The 22,913-nt window shown below is 34.9% G+C and overlaps 3 protein-coding genes and 1 long non-coding RNA gene across 7 annotated transcripts; 2 read left to right on the top strand and 2 right to left on the bottom strand.

The window, feature by feature from the left end:
- The first annotated feature begins 558 nt into the window (after positions 1-558).
- LOC100744947 (4-coumarate--CoA ligase 1) lies at positions 559-12,334 on the top strand. The gene is made up of 8 exons (XM_003493113.4): positions 559-755; positions 860-988; positions 5,765-5,972; positions 8,415-8,893; positions 10,714-10,891; positions 11,034-11,255; positions 11,456-11,685; positions 11,957-12,334. Exons 1-8 carry the CDS (start codon positions 723-725, stop codon positions 12,116-12,118), a joined length of 1,641 nt encoding a protein of 546 aa, XP_003493161.1. The 5' UTR covers positions 559-722; the 3' UTR covers positions 12,119-12,334.
- A 902-nt stretch (positions 12,335-13,236) lies between these two features.
- Positions 13,237-17,043, bottom strand: LOC100743877 (zinc carboxypeptidase). The gene is made up of 7 exons (XM_012391182.3): positions 16,937-17,043; positions 15,873-16,026; positions 15,000-15,516; positions 14,538-14,627; positions 14,253-14,455; positions 13,800-13,884; positions 13,237-13,554 (listed from the first exon to the last, which is right to left on the bottom strand). Exons 2-7 carry the CDS (start codon positions 16,014-16,016, stop codon positions 13,361-13,363), a joined length of 1,233 nt encoding a protein of 410 aa, XP_012246605.1. The 5' UTR covers positions 16,017-16,026; positions 16,937-17,043; the 3' UTR covers positions 13,237-13,360.
- Positions 17,044-17,991: 948 nt separating this feature from the next.
- On the top strand, positions 17,992-22,594 carry LOC105681466. Of its 3 annotated transcripts, none has more exons than XR_004462618.1 (8): positions 17,992-18,135; positions 18,220-18,367; positions 18,992-19,356; positions 19,421-19,586; positions 19,835-19,980; positions 20,084-20,276; positions 20,508-20,632; positions 22,381-22,594. It is a non-coding gene; the product is annotated as an uncharacterized LOC105681466 (long non-coding RNA). The 3 variants fall into 3 exon arrangements; XR_004462617.1 differs by lacking the exon at positions 22,381-22,594 and adding an exon at positions 20,712-20,828; XR_002947583.2 differs by lacking the exon at positions 22,381-22,594 and adding an exon at positions 20,712-20,828 and having other exon boundaries at positions 18,220-18,426.
- LOC100743762 (zinc carboxypeptidase-like) lies at positions 18,045-22,211 on the bottom strand. Of its 2 annotated transcripts, none has more exons than XM_033323406.1 (5): positions 21,671-22,196; positions 20,757-21,062; positions 19,843-19,930; positions 18,761-19,048; positions 18,045-18,494 (listed from the first exon to the last, which is right to left on the bottom strand). In XM_033323406.1, the coding sequence occupies exons 1-5, from the start codon at positions 22,103-22,105 to the stop codon at positions 18,280-18,282; spliced, it is 1,332 nt and encodes a 443-aa protein (XP_033179297.1). In that variant the 5' UTR covers positions 22,106-22,196; the 3' UTR covers positions 18,045-18,279. The 2 variants fall into 2 exon arrangements, with proteins under 2 accessions (XP_033179297.1, XP_033179298.1); XM_033323407.1 differs by lacking the exon at positions 18,045-18,494 and adding an exon at positions 18,609-18,665 and having other exon boundaries at positions 18,709-19,048; positions 21,671-22,211.
- Positions 22,595-22,913: the final 319 nt, after the last annotated feature.

Below are 22,913 nucleotides of genomic sequence, written 5' to 3'. Positions count from 1 at the left end.
TACCATTGGAAATATCGATAAAGAGATATAGCAGGCAATCGATATAGGAAATACAGATTACGATGCAACGAGCGTGAGAGTCTATGATACAGAAGATGAATAGATTGGAAACATTTACATTTTTTCCAAGACTAGAAATTGAAGAGATACGGCAAGAGATTGAATCTGCTACTTTTTGAAGTTCTCGCTTATTACTCGTTTGAATTGAACCTGCCTTGCTGAAGATAACGGTACCCAGTTTCGCTAGTAACGTATAAAAATACAAAAATATTAAATAAAAGAGAGAAATGTGAAATGCTTTCTATACACACAGACAGAAGGGATGTGAGCAAGCAATAAGAACGTATAGATACGAAACGGAAAACATAGAAAATTGTCATTACGTAATCAAGAACATACACGAATTTCAAATTCAAAATACAAGTCATTAACAAAGGTATTATTAAGATTACAGGAGACCAATCATAGGCAGGCTAATCATAAACTACAACCGTAAGCGAGTTTCAGTGTGTGTAAAGCCCGTCGAGGGGGGGCTTGCACATAAAGAAAAAGCCTGTCATCGTAGGATTTTTATCTAGTCGCTGGACGATCACCGTCAGATGTATCTGACGTTCCGTTGCATCGATCCATAAATCTATAAAAAAGTTGTTCGATAATATTATAAGAAAAATTTTGTTATTTGGGAAAATTACTTATTTTCTTCTAAAAAGACAATCGTCAATATGGTCGTCAGTGAAGAACCAGCAAACAATAACGTAAGACGTTTGGCGAATACAATTCGCAAGTATTATTTGCTTCGTTTTAACGTAACACAGAAGATACTAACATTATGATACTTTCGTCGCATTATTGTTGTTAGACCGAGCCACTGTTCAGGATCGAAAACAAAGTAATGAAGGGAAAAGTGATATCGCTCGATAGTCAATATACCAGTGTTGGCGAATTGTTGTTTGACAGTTTGAAGAATAATCCGGATATTATTGGTCAGGTACGTATCGATGAATTTTACCTTGATACGATTAAGGAAAAATAAACGACGATAAACCGATTTCTGGTATTGTTCGTTTAGTCGATTGGTAGTTGTGCAATCGTTCTGTCATCTACTATGTAGACCGATGAATTACTTTGGTCTAATTGGTCACGCAACTTGGCTTGGAAACTCTTACCGTATCGGTGTCCTGTTCTTGAAACAGTTACGAAGGGTCTTTTATTAACTGTCACGAAGAACTTAAATGTTTCGGAACTGACATAGAATTAAAAAAAATTATTATATAATGTAGAATCGACAGCTGATACAAGAAGCGTAATTGGGATAGTTATAGTCTGCGATTTAGTTTTTTCGTAACTGTTTCTGTTGGAGCTTTTATATAGCAGCTTGAAATAAATATTTTCGATAAAACATCACGACGTTCAAAGAATTTTGCGGGCTCGATACAATCCATGTGGCTCGTTGCAGAGCACAAAGACTTTGCCTTCATTTAAATACTTTCTGTTTTTTTCTGCTCATGGCTGAAGCTCTGAACACGACAGTATATAGAGAGGAATTTCGTCAGGCAAAATTAAACTATGTTAAATTTCGAACGACGTATGATCTAGGTGTTCGCTTGGAAAGTAGTGACGTTTTGAAAATTTTAAATCACCTTCGTTTTTTCCAACAGAACTATACATATACATATGTATCTAGAATCAAGCAAATGCGAACGATAAAAGTCAATTCGCGAGACACATTTGCGAATGTGTGCGAGGAAAATGTTTTGTTTCTATAAACGAATGATATTCCGTTCAATGCATCGTACGAATGATATTTTGTTAATTTTAACATTGATAAACATATCGTATGAAAGATAAGCGAGTACAAGAAAGCATTTTTAGAATTATGTTTCTCTTGCCTTTCGTAGACCCAGTTCGATGAGATTAGAATCGAGATATCTTTCAAACTAAACATTTTCACATACAGATATCCTAGTACTTTTGCGTAAGGAATAAAAGAATCCATGGATCGTTGCATAAAAAAAGTTTCACAAGTCTATTTTAAAAGAGTAGAGACAGCCTTAAAATCTTGAAAATATTGTCACTTCTAAAGTGGATATATGTAATGCAACGGAGTCTTGGTTATGCCAATCCTGATTAACCGAATCGTATTATCCGAGATGCTTTGAACTTTACGATAATTTCATGTTTTTCGACAGTTTAATCATAAAGCATAAAATATCGATTATTATGTTAAAATATTTTTTTTTTATGATTCTATCGCGTGATTTACTAACACGCACGGACTCTTATTCTTCGAGTCTTCGATTATCTAATATAGGTTCGGTGACGTCACGCCGTATAATCAAGACTCTGCCATTATACCGGATCATGTATCATTCGAAAGTATTTAATTTTGCCTAAAAGAATTGTTTTCTATCTCCTAATTTTCTATCTCCAATTCGGACCTATTGCCTAGTCATTTATTGTCCTAGTTACGTAGGATAGCCTACATAGCCCAAGCAACGATAGCGCTATCTATTATGTACGTCAAACATTAAAAATCAGATAGATGGTTTCTCACTACTATTGTTTACAATATGATTTCTTTCCATTCTCAACTAGGAAGCAATGTATTATTACGAAACGAGATTAGCGAGGCTATAGAAGAAAGTTGAAAGATCGTGTGTGCGTTTCACGTACTCATCATTGACACGATTCAAGTCTCTATGCTTTGTACGTTTTACAAGTAAACAATAAATGCACAACATTTTTTGTTTTATATTATTTTATGGAATTACCTATGATCCATTTCGTTCTATTACTAGTGTTTTGTTTTATTTCTTAGTAATTACATACATTTTCTAATAATAGAACAAAAACGATCATACATGATTCAATGAAATAATATAAAACACAAAATGTTGTACATCTATTATTTCCTTATCGAACGGAAGAAACTTTTGGGACAACCTAATATAAAAGTTGGGAACAATGTTCAGCAGCATATATAGTACTCGTTAAAACAAGCAGAGGAAGCCTGAATAAACTTGATTTCAAAATCCAATTTTAATTATACGAGGCGTTTTCATTAATAAGACGTTATCGTACGAGTACACATACGTATATATTACAATGTGTTCATGTTCAATATATATTCCATACAGTTCAACGTACACTTCGGTATGCTTTCTCATAAAAGCATGCGCAATGTATACACTGAAAGATTTTACGCCACTTCTCTTATTTTTTGCTAAGAGATCTGTCGTATCAACTCACACAATATTACACACTAAACATCTCGTGGTGGTAGACATCCGCATGTTATTTAGAAATAAAGTTAGAAAAATTTACCAAATATCCAGCTGGACAAATTGTACAGCAGAAATTAAAAGAAAAGAAAAATCTTATATAAGTATACGTTACGCGTATTACAAACATTTTAAAATTTTATGACACTCTTATTATGAGACTCGACTATCGCGATTGTAGTGGTCAAGCTTGAAACCAATCTAAAAACACATGTACAAATGAGGTGATCGTTGGTGAAGGTGCCCACAAGAAATGCTCTTGATGTTCAACAATAAAGTTTATTAAACTATTAACAATTAAGAACACATAACGATTAACGATTATTAACGTCAATAATCCGTTTCTCTAATTGTGTTTGCTTCGTTATGACGCTTAACCTTTCGCACTTCGCAACTCGGGACAGAAAATGAATCTTTGGTCGAAACCAAACAGATTCTTTTCTTTGTTGCCCCTCGATATCCCCACTACGTATGCTCCGTTGCCACGTGTGCATTCTTTCGAATATTCGGTGAAACCGTAGAGATATCGACGGCATATTAGGCCTGTCGGTCTTACGCTTTGAAGGTATAGCGCTTTGTGTCGCGAAGCCGTTGGAAAGTTCCGTGGTCGAGTGCCGCCACACAAATTACAGGGTGCTTATTAATTGTCGAGCCTATAAGATTATCAGCCCAACTTTACGACAGGAACAGCACGTCTGCTACTTTCGAGAATTTGGAATTTCACATATTGCTCGTTACAAAGTTTGTAACTCGGATCACGTCGACGACTCAGTTGGCAGTTTTAAGCGCTCGACGAGTCCTCTCGATAGCAAACCATGTCATAAACTTCGATCTCAAATTAGAACTCGACGAAAGACCACCGGATATGAGATCGCAAACGAGTTACGCTACACATCCTCTACATCCCACGCACATCACGCTTCGTAAATCAAATCGTACAGTAACATCATATAGACGCTTCAAGTCACGCTTCAAGCTTACTTCAACATCGCAATCATAGTAGAACTCCTCAAATAAACATTCAAAATCACAGTCGCGGTAGAACTCTTCGATGAATCCTCCATCATGGGCGTTAGTATCGTCCAAGGTTCGCGATCATAATCGAACAGTTACGATTTAACTGGTCTGGTTCGCCATCTGGTTGAGAGGTGGCGACATTAATGGAGAGTATCAAAAAGTTTTTTTCTATTTATTTAATTTGTACTTTACAATTTGTCCAGCTGGAGATTCGATGAACTATATAAAAAAGTAACTATTTTGGCGTTGCTTGGAATTTATATTGAAAAATTCATCGCAGAAGATTTAAGAATGTCCCCCAAGGAACAGAAAGTATCACTTCGCGAGAAACGATGAGAAAGATTTAAAAAATGAACCCACGCGTGTGAGTAGGATAGCGATCGAAGTCACCTAATTCGTTGTATTTCATCTTCTTTTTTTTTGCGATATTGAACAATTTTCGAAATAATTAATGAAAAAGTCAACTGATTAATGGATTGGATTTTGGAATCAAGCAAGATCGAAGTGCGAAAGAATTATTCACGTGGAAACAAGAAACAACAAAGCGTTCACCGTTCTTCGTCCGAAGATGAATATTTATAACAATCAAAATTCAATGATTTAGTATCATTCCGTTTAAAAATATATTTATGTATATTTAGATGTATATTTGAAGCAATTATTGGAATGTAAGTAGCAGGGAAAATAAAATAAACAGATACCTATTATTATCGTAATTTCACAGTAGAAAGATAACTATGAATGTAAGATTGCCCATCTGTTTACTAAACATTTTATATGGGCGTTGGAGTTCAATTCGCGATGAGAGATTCTTTCTATCGCATTGATTATCAGAAATATCAAATTGACGTGAAACCAAATAATAGCGTTTCGATTCAAACGAAATCGTATTCTCGACATTCCAATAATTTCAAATATTTTGCATACGTATTGCTAGGCAGAAATGAAATCGGATTGAAAACTGTTCAAAGTGTTCGCGTTGTTGATCGTCGTTCGCACATAGTACGTGGTATATAAAATGATATTTGTATTAATTTATCTATATACTCTTATTGATAGAAATTTATAGATTGCAGATCTTTAAGATTTATCAATTAAAGATCTTTATTAATTTTAAAGATTTGTAATCGTACGAAGTACAAAGATATCCTATCACATAACATAAAATTATAAAAAAGGACGTCTATTTCCTGCAACGTGGAATTCGTCGATTCGCTGATAATATTAATATCGTTATTGTTAGTTCACAAATTATCGTGCAAAAGAATTCTAGAGTACGACTTTCGGATATATGGCTCATTTTTCATAGAATTTTATATTTTATAATTTTTTATATTTTGTTTAATCGATAATTTACTCCGCCAAGCTACACGATCCAACCCTTTTCTACATCAGCTTTCCCCAACTTTCGCCCTTGAAGGCGCTAATTTAGATCACCGTTCTCGTTAATCAAACGAATTTTTCAGGTAGACGCGATTTCAGGAGTCGAAGATACTTTTGGGGATATCGCGGATCGTACGATAAAATGTGCACTGTGGCTGCAAAGGCACGGGGTGGGAAAAGGTGACATCGTCGCAATTTCTTCGCATAATCATCTGGATTCCATAGTTCCTTACGTTGCTGCGCTCTATCTCGGTGCTATTGTCAATGCATGGGACTACGCGATGAACATTCGTAAGTTTTGAAAATTACAAGAATTCACCTAATGGGTCTGGCGTGGATATCATCCGATCGAGTGTCGTTACAATTACGACAAAATATTTTTACACGATCTTCCTTCCTTCGATTCTTATCAGGATTTTATACGCGTATATAACGTATGCACGATAAGACAAGAACGTTTAATTTTTGTATAATATCGTTAACGATATCTAAGTTTTCGTAGAAAACTTGCTCTTATCGTGTTTGTATGTAACTAATACCTGCATTCGAAACATGTTTTATGCATAATTTGTATTCTGTATTGTTCGTTATTCTAAGTAGATGTTTGACAAGTTTTGAACATAAATGAATATAAATGAGAAGTTATTAAGTATGCACCATGTCCTTCGCAGAAGTTGAAAATCGGTTTTATGACACTGCTGAAAAGGAAGTATTCCTTTAAATAACGCAACGACCTAAAATTAAGGCAAGTAATAATTGGAATTTCTTTTGGAAACGAAATTGTCGTCACAATTTTTGGATACAATATTTACATATATATTTATGCATAATATTTAAATATATATATATATTCTAATATAGTATATATATATATTCACAAATGTTTAAATATTATGTTTATATATATATATATATATATATATATATATGTAGGGTATTTATACTTTGAAAGATACTTTTATAGATATTTCAATAAGCTGTCTTTTAATGCGAATTTCTAATGCCGGACTTATAACAATTTTACGAACTTTGGTCATAGCCAACAAAATAGAAGTCATGCTGTTATTCATTGCAAATGAAAAATTACACTAACATGCGGATGTATGGAATCAACGATACTTCAAGGCAAAAAATGCATGTCCGTAATAAATATGGATTTATCTGACTAAGACATTTCCTGAAACTGATAGAAGAAACACTATAATAACAACTGGCCACTCGAGCTATTATGCAAGCAGATGACAGATCATACGTATATACTTTACATGTATTATACGTATAGGTTACAGTAAATGTACTATCGTTACTTTACTATAGTCGAATTATAAGTCGAATTTCCTATTTTTCACAAGGTAATAATTTTTAAAATTAGTACGTTGTTAGCCAATCTTGTGTTACCAAAATTGCCTTTTTATTTGATATTGCAATCAATCGTAACCTACATGCCATAACCTATATGCTTATGTGCATACATATATATAAGGTTCAATTCTAGGATAATTCAGGGATCGATTCTGAAAATCTGAAAATCGAGTTTATTGTGAAAATACTTAAATGAAATACAGAAGTAAACAACAATTAATAACAGTACTAATTAAATAAACAACAACCAATTAATAACAAGTTCTGTGCAATGTCTACCTGAAAATCGAGAATCGATTTACGACGTCCTGAGCTATCGATCTTTCTCCGTCAGTCTTCGATGTTTTAAATAATTACTCTTTCTTCTGTGATCTTGTCTATCTCCGATGTTGATCTCTGTCCGTACGTTTGGGAAATGCGTGTCTCTCAAAATGGCTCTTCGTAAAACAAAGAAAGTCGCTCTGTCCGTGAAACAAAAGAAGTCGTGCGTCGAGAGACGGTCGTACAAACGTTCGCATTTGAACTCTTAGAGAGTTTACATATATATGTTATACGTATACCTATAACATACCTATATCCAGTATACATCTGCGGTATTTCTTTTTATTCTTTGCATTAAATTATTGACCGAATTTTTCGGCTCTTGTAAATGCGAACAAATTCTTTAAAGCAATTTTTCCAAGCTTCTAAATTATTTAATTCTCAGTCATTAGGAGGTTTCTACAAAACGCTGAATAAACGGTTTGTAGTACGATGACGTGCAGAATGGTATTAATTAAGTTGGAACATCGTAACAATCAAATAGCTATTAATCGTTTCTTAGAAAACATTGTGAGTTTGTCATCGCTGTTGCCAAAGCGTTCTAAGTCTATTTGGATCAGTCTCTTCTTTAATTGAGATATATGCAACGTAAAAGATAAAAGACCAATAAAAATAAACTTGTACATTTTCCCGCGTACATTCGATCAACGTTCTCTTATGGAGCAGCTATTACATAAAAGATAGAAGAGGTTATACCAGGAGAACCCATTATCGATCAGAAGTCACATTGACGTAAAGATCTAAAGATTCGATTGTGACTTGTAGATAAATAAGCGTTTGCAATGTGCTTGAGATAAATAAGTCGTGAAAGTAAGGCGTGTTCGTGTTTCGACAAATAGAGGTATTAACGCAATTTACGATAAAATTGAGAAATTTACAAAAGCTTGCCGATCAGTTTGGTTTCCGAATATACTCTATTCATGTTTTCACTTTTTATTTAATAGCTGCATATCCGGTAAATACCTTTTTTTTCATTTAACCGATTGCTTTGCATGTTAAAAAGATTACACGATTGCACACGATGATTAATCGATTATTACAACTTCGTAGAACTTGCACGTTACTTTCTCGCATTATCGCAACCGAAAGTGATCTTCGCGAATGAGAAATCGGTGGCGGTCATATCGGAGGCTGCGAAGATCGAGCTGTATCATCTGAAAATGGTCTGCTTCGGCTACTATCCTGGTACGACGCTGTTTTCCGAAACGCTGAAAGGGCATACCGAGTCGGCAGTGAAGAATTTTCGATGCAGAGAGATCAACGATCCCAGTCACACGGGTTTGATTCTTTTCTCGTCTGGAACAACGGGTATGCCGAAGGGCGTACAGATTTCGCACAAGGCACTTCTAAATGCATTGGACTCGAAGACAAGTTTCTCGCTCACTGAACACGTCACAATGTGGTTCAGTTCTTTGTACTGGATCAGTGGATCGGTACTTAGTCTTAAAAGCATCGTTTCTAGCACCAAGAAGATCATCGGGCCGGAGTTCGACGGGAAAGCTACCTGCGAAATTATCGAAAAGTTTAAGGTACGATAATACGTATTGATAGTTGAACATCGTTGATGTTCAAGCATCGATGATTAATCATCGTTCTACGTATCTTTTTACGACGATATTAACCAATTAATCGTTTTGTTTAGGTGTTGCTAATTATTTGGAAGTGCGAGTTCCTCATCGATTTCGATCACCTTAAAATATCTTGTCGAGGTCGTCGCTCTGAACAACTTTATCCTATACACCGCTTGATTTTAAATCCTCAGATATTCACATTTTTTTGTTACATTTGACTCATGAATATTCATTGTCACGTTCATTGTTCGTAAACATCGCGAATAGTTTTCTAAGGAGGATCACGTTCCTATGATATAACCTAATGTAAAGAAAAAGAGACAAATTAATGGGTTGTAAATCGTAGGAAACTGTACTCGGCAAATAAAGTATGTATGAAAGAATTGTTCGGAATGATGACCTTGTTCAGATATTTCGGGATTGCCGTAATCGATTCTTCTACATAATCACTTTGATTTTGAACATGCCGAGATAAATAATAATAGAATATTAGTATATATGAAAGTAATATATAGTAAGAATAAAGTATATATGATAGAGTTGTTCGGAATGATGACCTTGTTCAGATATTTCGGGATTGCCGTAATCGATTCTTCTACATAATCACTTTGATTTTGAACATGCCGAGATAAATAATAATAGAATATTAGTATATATGAAAGTAATATATAGTAAGAATAAAGTATATATGATAGAGTTGTTCGGAATGATGACCTTGTTCAAATATTTCGGGATTGTCGCAATCGATTCTTCTACATAATCACTTTGATTTTGAAGATGCCGAGATAAATATTAATAGAATATTATTAGAATAATATTAATAGAAAGGTATGTTTTTATTATTTAACGCGCTTGTTTTTTTCAAACAACAAGCGGTAAAATAAATGATAATCGAATCTCAAATGCATAGTTTCTCTTCAAGCTTAATTTTTCTATCGTTCTATCGGTTTTGGAAAAATTTTAGGATACTTGTCAGTGTCTCTACGATAGTAAGTCGTTCAACGAGTCAGTCGTTTGTTAGTTTTCCGAGTGAAAATAGAAATTCGAACAAAAATGATCTCAACGAAGAAATTTCGCTCGATTTATCTACGATCCACTTTATTTACAAAGAATTAAGTTTATTTAGAATTTTATCGCATTTTAATCTACTTCGGTTGATTCTTGTGATCGTAAAATAGAAACACGGCGATATACAGGGTGGTTGGTAACCGGTGGGACAAGCGGAAAGGGGGTGATTCTACGTGAAAAAAGAAATCGAAAATATACAATAAAAATTTTTCGTTCGAGGCTTTGTTTTCGAGAAAATCGACTTTGAATTTTCGCCCGGTACGCGTGCTGTACGTTATAACGAATCTCACTGTAGATCGTTGTCTCGATGGAAAAATTAAAAAAAAAAGAGAAAAAAAGAATTAAAAAAAAATTTTATTCTATATTTTCGACTTCTTTTTTCGCGTAGAATCACCTCTTTTCCGCTTGTACCACCCTGTATATATCGCGTTTAGTGAAAAAGTGTCTTCTCAGTAATTATATAAAAATCTATTAAAATTATCAATAGCTTCAGAAAATACGAATACTTGATATTTCATTTCCCTCACTGCCACAAGTCACATTATTGCCAACAAGACGATGGACAATCCCTCGTCGTCGTTGTTTCACATATTTGGGAAGCTAATGTATATGATACCTGCAGTGATTGAGCATAAAAGCTTCATCCGACCTTTATGTGAAAGCGCAACTCCAATTATTCTTCTTTATTCACTGATCATCATTTTTTTCAGGTCACGTGGTTAATGCTGAGCACCAGTATGGCAAATCGGTTAGCCCGATACACTCATCTGCACGATTATGATCTCAGTAGTTTGAAAATCCTTTTCACCGGTGGTGCTACGATGAAACAAGAATCTCAAGATTTATTACAGAATCACTTCCCGAATACGTTCGTTATGCAAGCGTATGGTAAGTAGAAAAGAAACTACACGAGAAACTGAAATTTTATACGATATCTACCTTCTCGTCTGAGATAAGGAGATTAAATGGTCGACTAACGCGTTGGTACACGGAATTGCGTAAGAATTAACTTATTCTTTTTTTCTTTTAGGTATGACAGAGCTTGGAGGCCTGTGTGCAGCACAATTACCGGGTACCACAAGCGGATCTTGTGGCGTGGTAAGTTCAAATTGCGAGGTGAAAGTCATAGATATTGCAACAGGAGAGGCACTTGGTCCAAATGAGCATGGCGAACTCTGCGCGAAAACGGCGTCGATCATGACAGGATATTTAAAAAATCCCGAAGCTACCAAAAATACCATCGACGAGGATGGTAAATATCGCAATTTGCAATTGTTAATTTTATCATCGAAATTCTAAATAGGTCTAACCATTCTCTAGATAGTTTACTTGTGGTTTAAGATAAATGAAATGTTGGGAAAGTATGATAGTAACGCAAAGATTGAGATAATTAAGTAACGATAAAACATAAGGATGATTCGGTAATTTAATAGATTAACGTTCTATTTTTAGGATGGGTACACACGGGTGACTTAGCTTATTATAACGAGAAGGGAGAAGTTTTCATCATGGACAGATTGAAGGAAGTTATGAAATACAGGGGACACCAAATAACGCCGACCGAAATCGAAAATGTTTTGCAATCTCATCCTGCAGTCTTAGAAGTGGCAGTGGTTGGTATACCTCATCCTACAGACGACGAACATCCTATTGCTTTCGTCAGCAAAATACCCAATAAGGAGGTACATACAGATCGATATATTGATTTGCTATAATAAATAATTAAATTTGTAATTTATTATTACTTTTAACGTTGGTATATTAATATACTAACTCTCTTAACTTAATCAGTATTGTTGGTAATTTGTAAATATACAAAGAGACCTTAAATCGAAGTGACATAATAAAACGACGATTAAATAGCATAATTTAATCTAAAGATAATATAAACCTAAGAAACGATCGCCGTTACTTTGTGTATGATATAGATACGATATATAATTTAATTTACAGGTTTCTGCGGAAGAATTGATAAAGATGGTAGCTAGTAACCTGGTGGATAATTGTAAACTGCGTGGTGGCGTACGATTTCTACCAAGTCTTCCACATACACACTCAGGAAAGATCTCGAAGAAAGAATTGAAAGATATAGCAAGAACAATTGTAATTCATTAAATTACCGCTAGACGACGGATTGCGTAGGCAACGGTTAGCGTGTATTCGCAAATCTCCTAAAACGATTATGACGATTATAACGAAATGATATGACGAAGACGAACTTAAAACAGTACAAATAGAATATCTTTTACTTGAACAATGTAAGATATATAGCAGTTAATATGTTTTCTTGATGATTGACGACGGAAGAATAAAATAATTCCAAAAATTTTCTTTTCAATCTATGTCTGTAGTAGCATACAATATAGCATATAACGTATAGCATATAATAAGTAATATCGTAGTTGTAAGCGTAATAAGCAACACCGTGATTCTTCGTTGAGAAAGAGAAAGAATAAAATTGTACAGGATGTAACGCGTACGAGATGGGAAGTTGTATTGCTTTCGCGAACAGTGGCATAAGTGGCTTATCTTGCGTTGAAGTCAGCCTCGTGACATCGTTCAGATGACTCCCGAAGATTTCTTTACAAAATTTTAAGAAGCTTCTCTCCTCCAAGAGTTTATATTCGTTGTGCTACTATCAATGCTACACAGCGATATGTAAGCGATATGTCATTAGCGTATAAATACCAGCAAGAGCGATAACCTGCTGTTACTCTGGTCTACTTTTCGATAATGGATCAAGACGCTGCAATATTTACTCTCGATTACCAAATTGTTAATCTAGCCGCGGCAAATCGCGTTGCCTTGGAACCCGTCCTCCTACGAGAGGTCTTCGCTATTTCTCACCAAGTTTCGAAAGATAGCATTTTGATAGCCGATCCATAGCTTTCTGCTGCTTTGTCGATAGCTCGTTTTCTCGCTTACTTTCTCGCTGTAGATGTAGACACATTGCGAAGAAAGTCAGTTTAGAGATAATCGAGACTTAAACAATTTTTTCCAAGTCAGACTACTTTTCCATCGAGAGCTTTGATCCTCGCGACGAATAGAAGAAAATGTAATAATTGAATTTGACGATCAAGTTCGATCTTGTACCAGCTTTTTTGTTACAAATCTCCAGCGATCCGCTAGATGTAGGATCACGTTATGGTGATTTTTACGCTCACTTTTGTTCTACTCTTCGAGTACATGAGTCTTAAGCGTTAGATCCGGCGTTAAAATCGAGGAAAACGAAGTAAAGACAACGATATAAATATATTAAACAAAATTTAAAAATATTCGTTATATATAATTTGTTTTATTTCGTTCGTTTATTTAAATCGATCAATCTTGTTCGTAGTTTATTCTGCAGTCTGTAGCTTATTCGTATCCTCGAGCTTTAGCTTCCTTAAACATAGCGACTAAAGAGTCCAGGGTTTCCAATGCGGTAGGGGCGATTTGATCAGCCGGAAGCACGAAACCATGGCGACCAGTGTCACGTAATTCGTAGGTGAAGGTGACTGGTTTGTGGAATGTTCCCTTCACCCAATCCATTGAACTTCCGCTCGCGACATCTAGAAGTAGACAATGATACGTAGCAATAAATAAAGGTAAATATCGTTATCAATCAATCAATTGAAAAAGCCTTATCGGGTTAATTAATTTACTTGTATTAATTTTATATTTAATTACTACTTCACGTCCACGTCGAAGAAAATTATCTTTTATTTCATATCGATTCGTTTATCAGTCGCGTGATGTATTAGTTAGCTATCATTGTTTCGTCTATTGTATTTAAATGAGCGAAACGTGTACTTACAGATGGTTTCGGCGATGTTTCCGGTCTGGTATTTGGTTCCGTAGCGCTTAGCAAGAGCTTGGATCGTTTTCTTGCCGATTTGCAGCTGAAAGAGCACGTTCGTTATTTTATCGATCGAGATCGGTACCGAAAAAAAAAATGGTACCGTTATTATCGGTAAAGTAAAGCGAAGTACCAATTACTCTTTGAGTAACGAGATATGCGCGATAAAATCAGAGATGTCGATGAAATTTCTGCGCGATAAATGCGATAAATGAAAAATTAAATCGAAGAAAGATGGGAATATAATGTTTACGAAACGAAACCGCCGTGTATACTATGAATATATTATTTTTATTTTCTATGCAAGAAACGCGATATATGATAGATGTATAAAAACGGAGAAGGTAAGAAAAAGCTGTAAGATATAACCTCTAATGGAATAATACATAAGTTTATTAAGCCTCTACTTACAGAGTCGTCGTAATTTTCCAAATGCTGTTTGGTGTGGCCATAGGGGAACATCAGAAGCTGAGAGTAGCTGTGGAAAGCAACGTAGGCAGAGAATTTGCTAGAGATTGACGTTAAATATTCCGATAGACTTTTCGTTTCAATATCGGAGAATGCAGAGCTTCCAGCGTAAGTTTCGGAGCATGGCTGGTTGCTAGCACCACCAGCTGTAGGATAAAGAGAGAATGTTTCTTATATGATTTTTACATATCTCAACGTTTAAGGTTTATTTATATATCAAGAACTTACACATCCATTTGTATCCCCAGTTCCTGTTAGGATCACTTCCGTAGCACAAGACACCGTATGGTTTGCGAGTCTTTCTCCACATACGGTTCTGAAATACAAACATCGTCGAATTTATTACATCGAAAACTATTATTAATAACATTGAAATTTCATCTATTTCTCATCTTGGAAAATTAATACTTGGAATTATTCTATCGTTATCGAACTCGTCATCGTACAACGTGAGTTGTTTGCCACGATTCCAGCGATATTTATTTTATCGTTAGAGATCCGATTTAATACAAAAATATCAAACAGAGAAAATTTATCGACAATGGGACAAGTCCCGCTCTTCTAAATCAACAGTCGTGAGAATAGAACATTTTGAAAGAGGAAAGATCCGCATTTAGAACTTTCTACGTTTCGACTAACATAAGTTCGCGTTATATTAAGAGGTGCTCGAGTTTCTCAAGTTACTTACGGTCGTGTGAGTGTACACGTATCCGTCAGGGTTGGCGACAGGGAAGATGTACCAGTCGTGAGATTCAGCGAGTGTTCTGACATCGGCATTCTTGTTGGTCAAAAGCTCGTTGAGCATGTACAGAATGGTAGCCGGTCCGATCCATTCTCTAGCGTGGATTCCAGCCTCCAACACGACTCCGTGTTTGGCCTTACCGAAGGACACTTTCACTCCTTTGATTTGACGACCCTCGTACGTTTTTCCACCGACGATCACTTGCACCTTGCCGGGGTTTGCTCTGGCCAGATCGTCCAAATGAGCGTAGATTTCATCGAGCGTATGATAGCGGTTCAAGTCGAACGTAGCCAAAGGTTGAGCTGGTGGCATTTCATTGTCGATCAAAGCTTGAACGTCGCTGACGTAGACGTCGTAGGGGATGTTGAATATCTTCATGGTCTCGTGGAAGTCGGGGATTCTGTGTGGGGCAACCATCACGTCCGCGGGGTGCTGGACGGCGTTTGACTCTTTCCAGAAAGAGAACTGTACATTTCAGAGTTTTTTCACGTCGATTATACGAATAATTATTTTGAGAAAAACGAATGGTAATTTTGGGAATTAAATATGCAAATTGACTAAATCGATCGAATCACCGTGGTCCCTATTTTTATTATCGAATTTTAAAAAACGATAATAACGTAGAAAATAGAGGAAAATATTCGGAAAATTGATCGAGTTCATCGAATCGCTATAGTTTGCCTTTGGCTCGTTCTTCGAAGAATTTTTCGGGGCTAGACGTTTGATTTATTACGGTTTAATGATAAATTAACGGAAAGAAGTATATTTTAGTCGATTCTTTGAACGTATAATGATATTCATATTAAGGTAGATGTGCATACCGCGTCAGAAACTTCTTCCAAGTTGCGTATGACTTCCACCTGTTCTTCAGTCTGAGGTACGACACGGAACACTTTGTAGTTGTCGTACCTTACTTTCTCGGCTGTCGCCAAAGCGACCAAAGCCACGAAAATTAATTTCCACATGATACTCTTCCTAAGAAATGGACAAGATCGAACCTATTACTATCATACAGAATGTAAAGGACGTACAAAAGAAATTCCACGAAAACCTTAACGATCGACAAAGCGTTGAAGAAAAGTCAACGATGACGAAATTTTTCACGCTCGAATAAATACAGAGAAGAAATTTATATTCTTTTATATATTGTATTTATATTATATTATATTCATAATATAATATAATTACATTTATATTATATTTATAATATATATATTATATTATTATAAGTTAAAATTAAATATTAACGATCAAAATGAAAAAAAAAATCGAATTTGAGTTAGAATAAAGAAAGCGAAGTTATAAGAGAGAGCAGAAATATTAAAGAGAAGAGAAAACACGACGAATGATCTTACCCTCGACAAAGCGTCGAGGAAAACTCAACGATGACGAAATTTTTCACGCTCGAATAAATACAGAGAAGAAATTTATATTCTTTTATATATTGTATTTATATTATATTGTATTCATAATGTAATATAATTACATTTATATTATATTTATAATATAATATATATTATATTATTATAAGTTAAAATTAAATATTAAAATAAAGAAAGCGAAGTTATAAGAGAGAGCAGAAATATTAAAGAGAAGAGAAAACACGACGAATGATCTTACCCTCGACAAAGCGTCGAGGAAAACTCAACGATGATGAAATTTCTCACGCTCGAATAAATACAGAGAAGAAATTTATATTCTTTTATATATTGTATTTATATTATATTGTATTCATAATGTAATATAATTACATTTATATTATATTTATAATATAATATATATTATATTATTATAAGTTAAAATTAAATATTAAAATAAAGAAAGCGAAGTTATAAGAGAGAGCAGAAATATTAAAGAGAAGAGAAAACACGACGAATGATCTTACCCTGTATGATCACCAGAGGAAATTGTGCTGCCGTTACTTCCATCCTTGTATTTAAACGTTTTACCTGCACACGACACCAATGATTATTTCTGTCTGATCGGTATTCGAAAATCATATCATAGATTAATTAAATACCTTATTGGATCACCTTATCGGATTTATTTCGAGTGGGCTTCTTTATCTAAAAGATCTTACACAGATCATTCAAAGTCGTTTCACAATCAGTTACAGACTTTTAATTCCTGGATACTTGAAGCTTCTGAGCTTGGTATCTCTATTACTTTACATTTTCTTTTTAAAACAATAATACATACAATTTCACAGTTTTGAATCTTAATAACTCGGTTAAAATCGTTCAACGAAGTGGAAGGATTATAGTTTCGAATCGAAGATGGGTATGTTTCATCTCTATTTTCTTCTTCTAATCGTTTAAATGGATATAATTGTAAAATCCTATACTGCGATTCTGATATTAAATTCCAAAATTAAAATTGAAAATCGATAGAAACCTAATGAATATTTTCGAACGTAAATATGGTATCATTGAATAGGGACGGAAACGAGATCTTTTGTTTGAAAAGTAGAGAATCTATAGATAGAGAAATTATCATTATATATTATTATTATATTAAGAAATTATTATTGTATACACGTATCGTTATATACTATACGCAACAGCAGTTAATGAAGTTATTAAGTAAATAAGTCTTAGATTACGCCCGTAGCAAGTACATAGAGCGTCATTATCGTTTTGTCACAGTTGCATTCAATTTGCATCTTTGCATCGATCGTTTAACATTGTTTCGCGATGAGATCGTGCTAGAAATTGTTACGTCGTAACGCTTGCGAATGACTGGCTCGAACGATTGCATAGATTAAAGAAGCGCGTGTGAATTATAATGCTGTGTTTAAGTAATCGTATTATCGTAAGCGATTGTAAATTGATTACCGTAAACGGACCAATTGATTACTACGATCGTTGAAGATTGTAAAGGTATTTTAAGACCAATATCGAAGATATAGATAAGAAAAATGTGCAGAAGACAGTGTTTATAATCAAGCAAAGTTTCATCGACGTACGAGCTCTACGTACTGACCATCTTTTCCGCTCTGCAAGTAATACAAAATTATTTATTTCCTTTATTACCATTTAACAACGAAAATTGTACGATCTATTCGATATATTTTATTTCTCTACGGTCCTTTACGTATGTGCGATTTGTAGCTAAAATTAAGTGACCTTGATGTTGCACAGTATCGAACAGCAGTTTGTTATTTTACAGAATGGAACGTTGTATAAAAAGGATCTGATTGAACGATCACGGAATCGTAGGAATTCAACGCTACGTGCTGTTATTCGCGGATGTGCCATAGCCAAGTTTTGCAGCCTGTTGGAACATAACGACCAAGGAGTCTAAGGTTTCCTTCGCGGTGGGTATAATTTGACTTGCCGGCAGAATAAAGCCGTATCTTCCTGTGTCTCGAAGTTCGTAAGTGTATGTAACGGGAATGTTATAGGTGCCCCGCACCCAATCCATCGAACCTCCTGATGCAACGTCTGAAAGGAATACAAAATTTAAGTCGATCGAAACGAAAGCCCAGAAATTTTCTCGTATTTTATTTTACTCTACTTTCGCGCTATTTCACGCGTTTTTACCTCACTTTGCCTTCGACTGATTTTGCCACAAACGATGTTTAATTATAATATTTCAATATTTTTATCTCGGCTATTTATTATTATTATAATTATTATCTACAATTTTATCTATAATTTTATTATCACGATACTCTGATATCTTAACTTCATTCGAATAATGTACTTACATATAATGTCGACGATATTGCCAACTTTGTATCGGGTTCCATATCTCTTCAACAAAGCATTTATGGAATAATTTCCAATTTGGAAGAGATCGTTGTAGTTGCTGATCCTCTTGTTGGTATGTCCGTAAGGAATGAGCAACAATTGACTGTAACTGTGGAACGCTACGTAGGAGAATATTTTGTCGTGGATGCTGTCGATATATCGTGACATGGTTCTTGTTTCTGTTTCAGAGAATGCCTTGTCACCAGGGTATATATCGCTGCATGGATTTCGGCTGGTACCACCTTCTAAAATATTGGTAGGAGCAACGTAACAGAAGCGTCGCTTTTCAGCAGTAAGTGCGAGATACGAATAACTATAATAAAGAGATCTTTGGTATTTTTACACCGGGAATACTTTCTGGACTTGAAAAACGATCTCCGAAGAACAATGGGATATTATTTAAAACGAAACTCAAAGGACACGCTGATTTTTCGTTGATGTTAGAGAAATTGATAATTCTATTCGTTTCAATCGGTCGATTCTATTCATCAATGAAAATATTAATTGTTATTGATTCATTAACCAGCCACTGAATCGATCTTTAGCGTTAAAGGTATAAGAATTTTTTTTTTTAATATTTATTAAAATTACAATCAATTCTCTGAGTTGAGAAATAGGTATAAGAATGAAGAATCTCTTATTCCTCTGCTATCTAATAATCTATAGTACAATAATATAGAAGGACAAATATTTATTTCCTTTGTAAAATATAGATAGCTCAATTCCTAGTGATTGTCTTTCAGCGAGTGTTTTATCTCGATAAAATAATCTCGAATTAAGAATGTAAATATTATTGGGTCGGCAACTAAGTGATTGCGGATTTTGTCATTAGGTGGTATCGACAAAATCCGCTATCATTTAGTTGCCAACCCAATATTTCCAATATCTAAATTGATTTCTAATATGCTCAATTATTGTTAGTATCTACGTTCATTTACAATTTATCAGCGTTCATAAATTAGAGATAATATCGTGAAGTAGGTATCGATTAACTAGACAATGTAACGATAATTTTATTTTATTTGTATTAGATCGTTACCTGCCCAATGGAAATTCCAGTTTCTGTTCGGATCAGCTCCGTAACAACCCCTTCCGGAAGGTCTTCTAGTCTTCCGCCATAGACGATTCTAAATAGCCAGAAAACAATATACTTTGCAGGTATATTCTTTTATCGAGCGTAAGTTTGTTTTAATAAAAAAAAAAAAAAAAGACAATAGAAGCAGAGAACTAAAATTGATCGAAGCTCTTGCTTAATTCTAAACTCTTGCTTAATTCTATAGATAACGGGCCGATAGCAGAAGAAAATATTTCAAAGAAGATGTTCGACGATCTTATCGTAAGAAGTATCGTTTAAATAGCGATTTGCGTCAAGCGTTTGTGAATACCTACTTTATCTTCTTCGTCGATAACATAAATAGTTTTCATTACGAATGAAAGGAACGTGTAAATGAAACCTAGATTTGGTGCAAAAACGTACACTATCTGGATAGATTTATCTACATCAATTTTCTTAAAATTATAATTGACCGTCGAGTATTCTCGATAAGAAAATGATAATATAACGAATCGACTTTTAACAAAAAGCGATGCCACTCTCTAGATTTCTGTTTGCAATTGATTGATTTCTGATTTTACAATCGTTCGTTTTCTTTCCAATCCGAATCTCGTTGTGTTTCACCGTTAATTATTATGTAATAATTTCAGCAAGGATGTTCGTGTATTTATGGAAGGTTTATGGAAAAAGAATTGGAAAAATGGGCACGATCTGCGTAACAGAGAAAAGTATTATACAAGATCTTCAAGATATACCTGGTGTTCCTTTTGAACGAGTAAGAACAATTCTCTGACTAGACGTTATTCCTTTAATTGTATTCGCAACGATATTAATCGATTATCTACAAATTCTAGTGAAACATTGTTTGCGTTGTACGAAAACTATTAAAGCGTCCTTACCACAGTATGAGTGTACTCGTAGCCATCAGGATTGAATACAGGGAAAATATACCAATCGTACGACTCCGCCATATATCTGACACGAGAGTCATCGCTAAGGATCAATTCGTTGAGGATATAGGTGACGACAGCGGGTGATATCCATTCTCTGGCGTGTATTCCGCCTTCGAGAAATATACCAGGATTTCCTTCCTTGTAGGAAATCTTTACTCCTCTGATACTCCTGCCTTCGTAGCTACTTCCACCGGTTATTGGTTTTACTATCTTAGGATACTGCGTTACGAGGGAATCTAGCCAGCTATAAATCTGAAAGGAAGTTGTTCGATCAATAATGCGTTGCCTTATAAAAGGACAAACGATGAGATTAATTACTTTATTTAAATCATTCAATTATATAACAAGATTGAATCCTGTTTTTATATTTATCGATGTTTACTTTATATTCTTAATAACTGATGATAAATTAATTCGATAAGTTTATACTTAGTAAATTGCACGTAGTATTGCGGTATAGTAATACGATTAGTATGATGGAATGGTAAGACGGTGATAATTTAATGCGAAAATATAGTACGGTGGGATAATAATAATATTGCAGGAAAACATGATAGTAAAATACAGTGAAATAGAGTGACAACAGTGTTGTATGATATTACCAAAACATTGTAGTAATATTGGTAGTACGTTATCGTTTACAATAGCACAATACCATTTTTGATACCATTTTTTTATTTCGAAATTTTATTATAATTCTTATGGTAATATCGAAATATTTTTACTTGTGAAATAAACAATGCTAACTGAACCGACGGAAGAAGAAAGAATAGAAAATTTAAATCGTAAGTTATGGATCGATATTCTAAAAATATTTCAATTCTATTTATCGAGTAAAATAATACAAAATAATGTCTTACAGAATCCAATCGGTGATAACCGAGCCAGTCGAAACCACCTCTTACATTGCCACGAGGATTCTCATCGTCGATATACTTTTGCACGTCGTCCATCATCAATTCTGGTTCAAGCTTCGACGTGTTCACTTTTTCCATGAATTCTTGGATCTTTGCCGGGGCGATCATCACTTCCGCGGTGTTGTTGATCGTCGGTGGATGCCACAAATGGTAACCATCGTCGTCATACATGTTCCTTAACAACTCTAAACCCGTAGTATCTGACACAAAAACTTTGTACAATCTATAACCATCGTATCGTTTCTTCTCATTGTCAGTGGCATAAACACTTCCAAGAAGAAAAAGAAGATGTAGAAGAATAGCTGGCGTCGTGGAATTTGACTTCATTTCGACAATTAGACGAAGAGAGAACCTATCAAACTTTGGGAAATTTATCATAGGATCTTAAACACTGTCCCTGGTATTATCCATGCGTCTCAGAAACATTCAACATCTGATCGATTCGACTCGATCCTTCGATTCCGCGGTTCTCTGATATTCCAATTTTTTTAATCTCCCAATATCTTCGATCATTTGTTATTCTGAAATTTTCAGTCACTCGTAATCCTTCATTATCGATTTTTTCTTTGTTACACGACTATCCTTTTAACGCACGGCGAAGCGATTTAAAACAGCTCTGTCAGTATTCCAATTTATAAATGTTTAATTTACAGAAATATAGCGAGGCTTCAGAATTTTCCAACGCGATCGATTCGCGGCCAATGTTCCACCGAGAAAGTTGCGCTTTCTCGTGGCGACTTTGAACCGCAGACTAATCGATATCGCTTTCTTTTCCGCCTGAAATGAACTTGACGGTTTCGAGATACAAGACAGGTGTGAGCGTCCCAAGTGAATCCTCCCGCGACTTTATATACAACGGGGAGCAACCGCGCCAGGTAAAAATATCCTGTACGTGAGATAAGTGTAAACAAAAAAGAAAAAAGATACGGGCGACGCATTTGCATGCAGGATGGACAATGAGAATTCTCGGAAGGTTGCAAAGAAGCGGATGCCTGTCGATGGTCGAAGACCTCGAAGATACCGTTTCAAAATATAGATAAACTCTGAGGTTGTCGACATCAACTTAAAGAAAGTGCTCCGCATTTGAGACAAAATATCTTCAATTACTTCTGTCATTTCCCAAACCAGTTTGAATAATTTTTTATTCATATTAATCTGCATAATTCATATTAATTCAGTTCGCTCG

The sequence above is a fragment of the Bombus impatiens genome, unplaced genomic scaffold (genome assembly GCF_000188095.3).
Source record: "Bombus impatiens unplaced genomic scaffold, BIMP_2.2 scf_0967, whole genome shotgun sequence".
Classification (NCBI taxonomy): Eukaryota; Metazoa; Arthropoda; class Insecta; order Hymenoptera; family Apidae; genus Bombus; species Bombus impatiens.
The sequence above is the reverse complement of the archived record's forward strand: the minus strand, read 5'-3'. Positions and strand labels throughout refer to the sequence as shown.

Bases quoted from the DNA above. Each gene is read 5' to 3' on its own strand.
- LOC100744947 (XM_003493113.4), top strand. From the start codon at position 723: ATGGTCGTCAGTGAAGAACCAGCAAACAATAAC. The intron at 5,973-8,414 runs GTAAGTTTTGAA...ACAACTTCGTAG, and splicing joins GGACTACGCGATGAACATTC to AACTTGCACGTTACTTTCTC. The intron at 11,686-11,956 runs GTACATACAGAT...TTTAATTTACAG, and splicing joins GCAAAATACCCAATAAGGAG to GTTTCTGCGGAAGAATTGAT.
- LOC100743877 (XM_012391182.3), bottom strand. From the start codon at position 16,016: ATGTGGAAATTAATTTTCGTGGCTTTGGTCGCTTTGGCGACAGCCGAG. The intron at 15,517-15,872 runs GTATGCACATCT...TGAAATGTACAG, and splicing joins TGGAAGAAGTTTCTGACGCG to TTCTCTTTCTGGAAAGAGTC. The intron at 14,628-14,999 runs CCGTAAGTAACT...TGTTTGTATTTC, and splicing joins ATACGTGTACACTCACACGA to AGAACCGTATGTGGAGAAAG.
- LOC100743762 (XM_033323406.1), bottom strand. From the start codon at position 22,105: ATGATAAATTTCCCAAAGTTTGATAGGTTCTCTCTTCGTCTAATTGTC. The intron at 19,049-19,842 runs GTAACGATCTAA...CCAATATTTTAG, and splicing joins CTGGAATTTCCATTGGGCAG to AAGGTGGTACCAGCCGAAAT. The intron at 18,495-18,760 runs GTAAGTACATTA...TATTCCTTTCAG, and splicing joins CAATATCGTCGACATTATAT to ACGTTGCATCAGGAGGTTCG.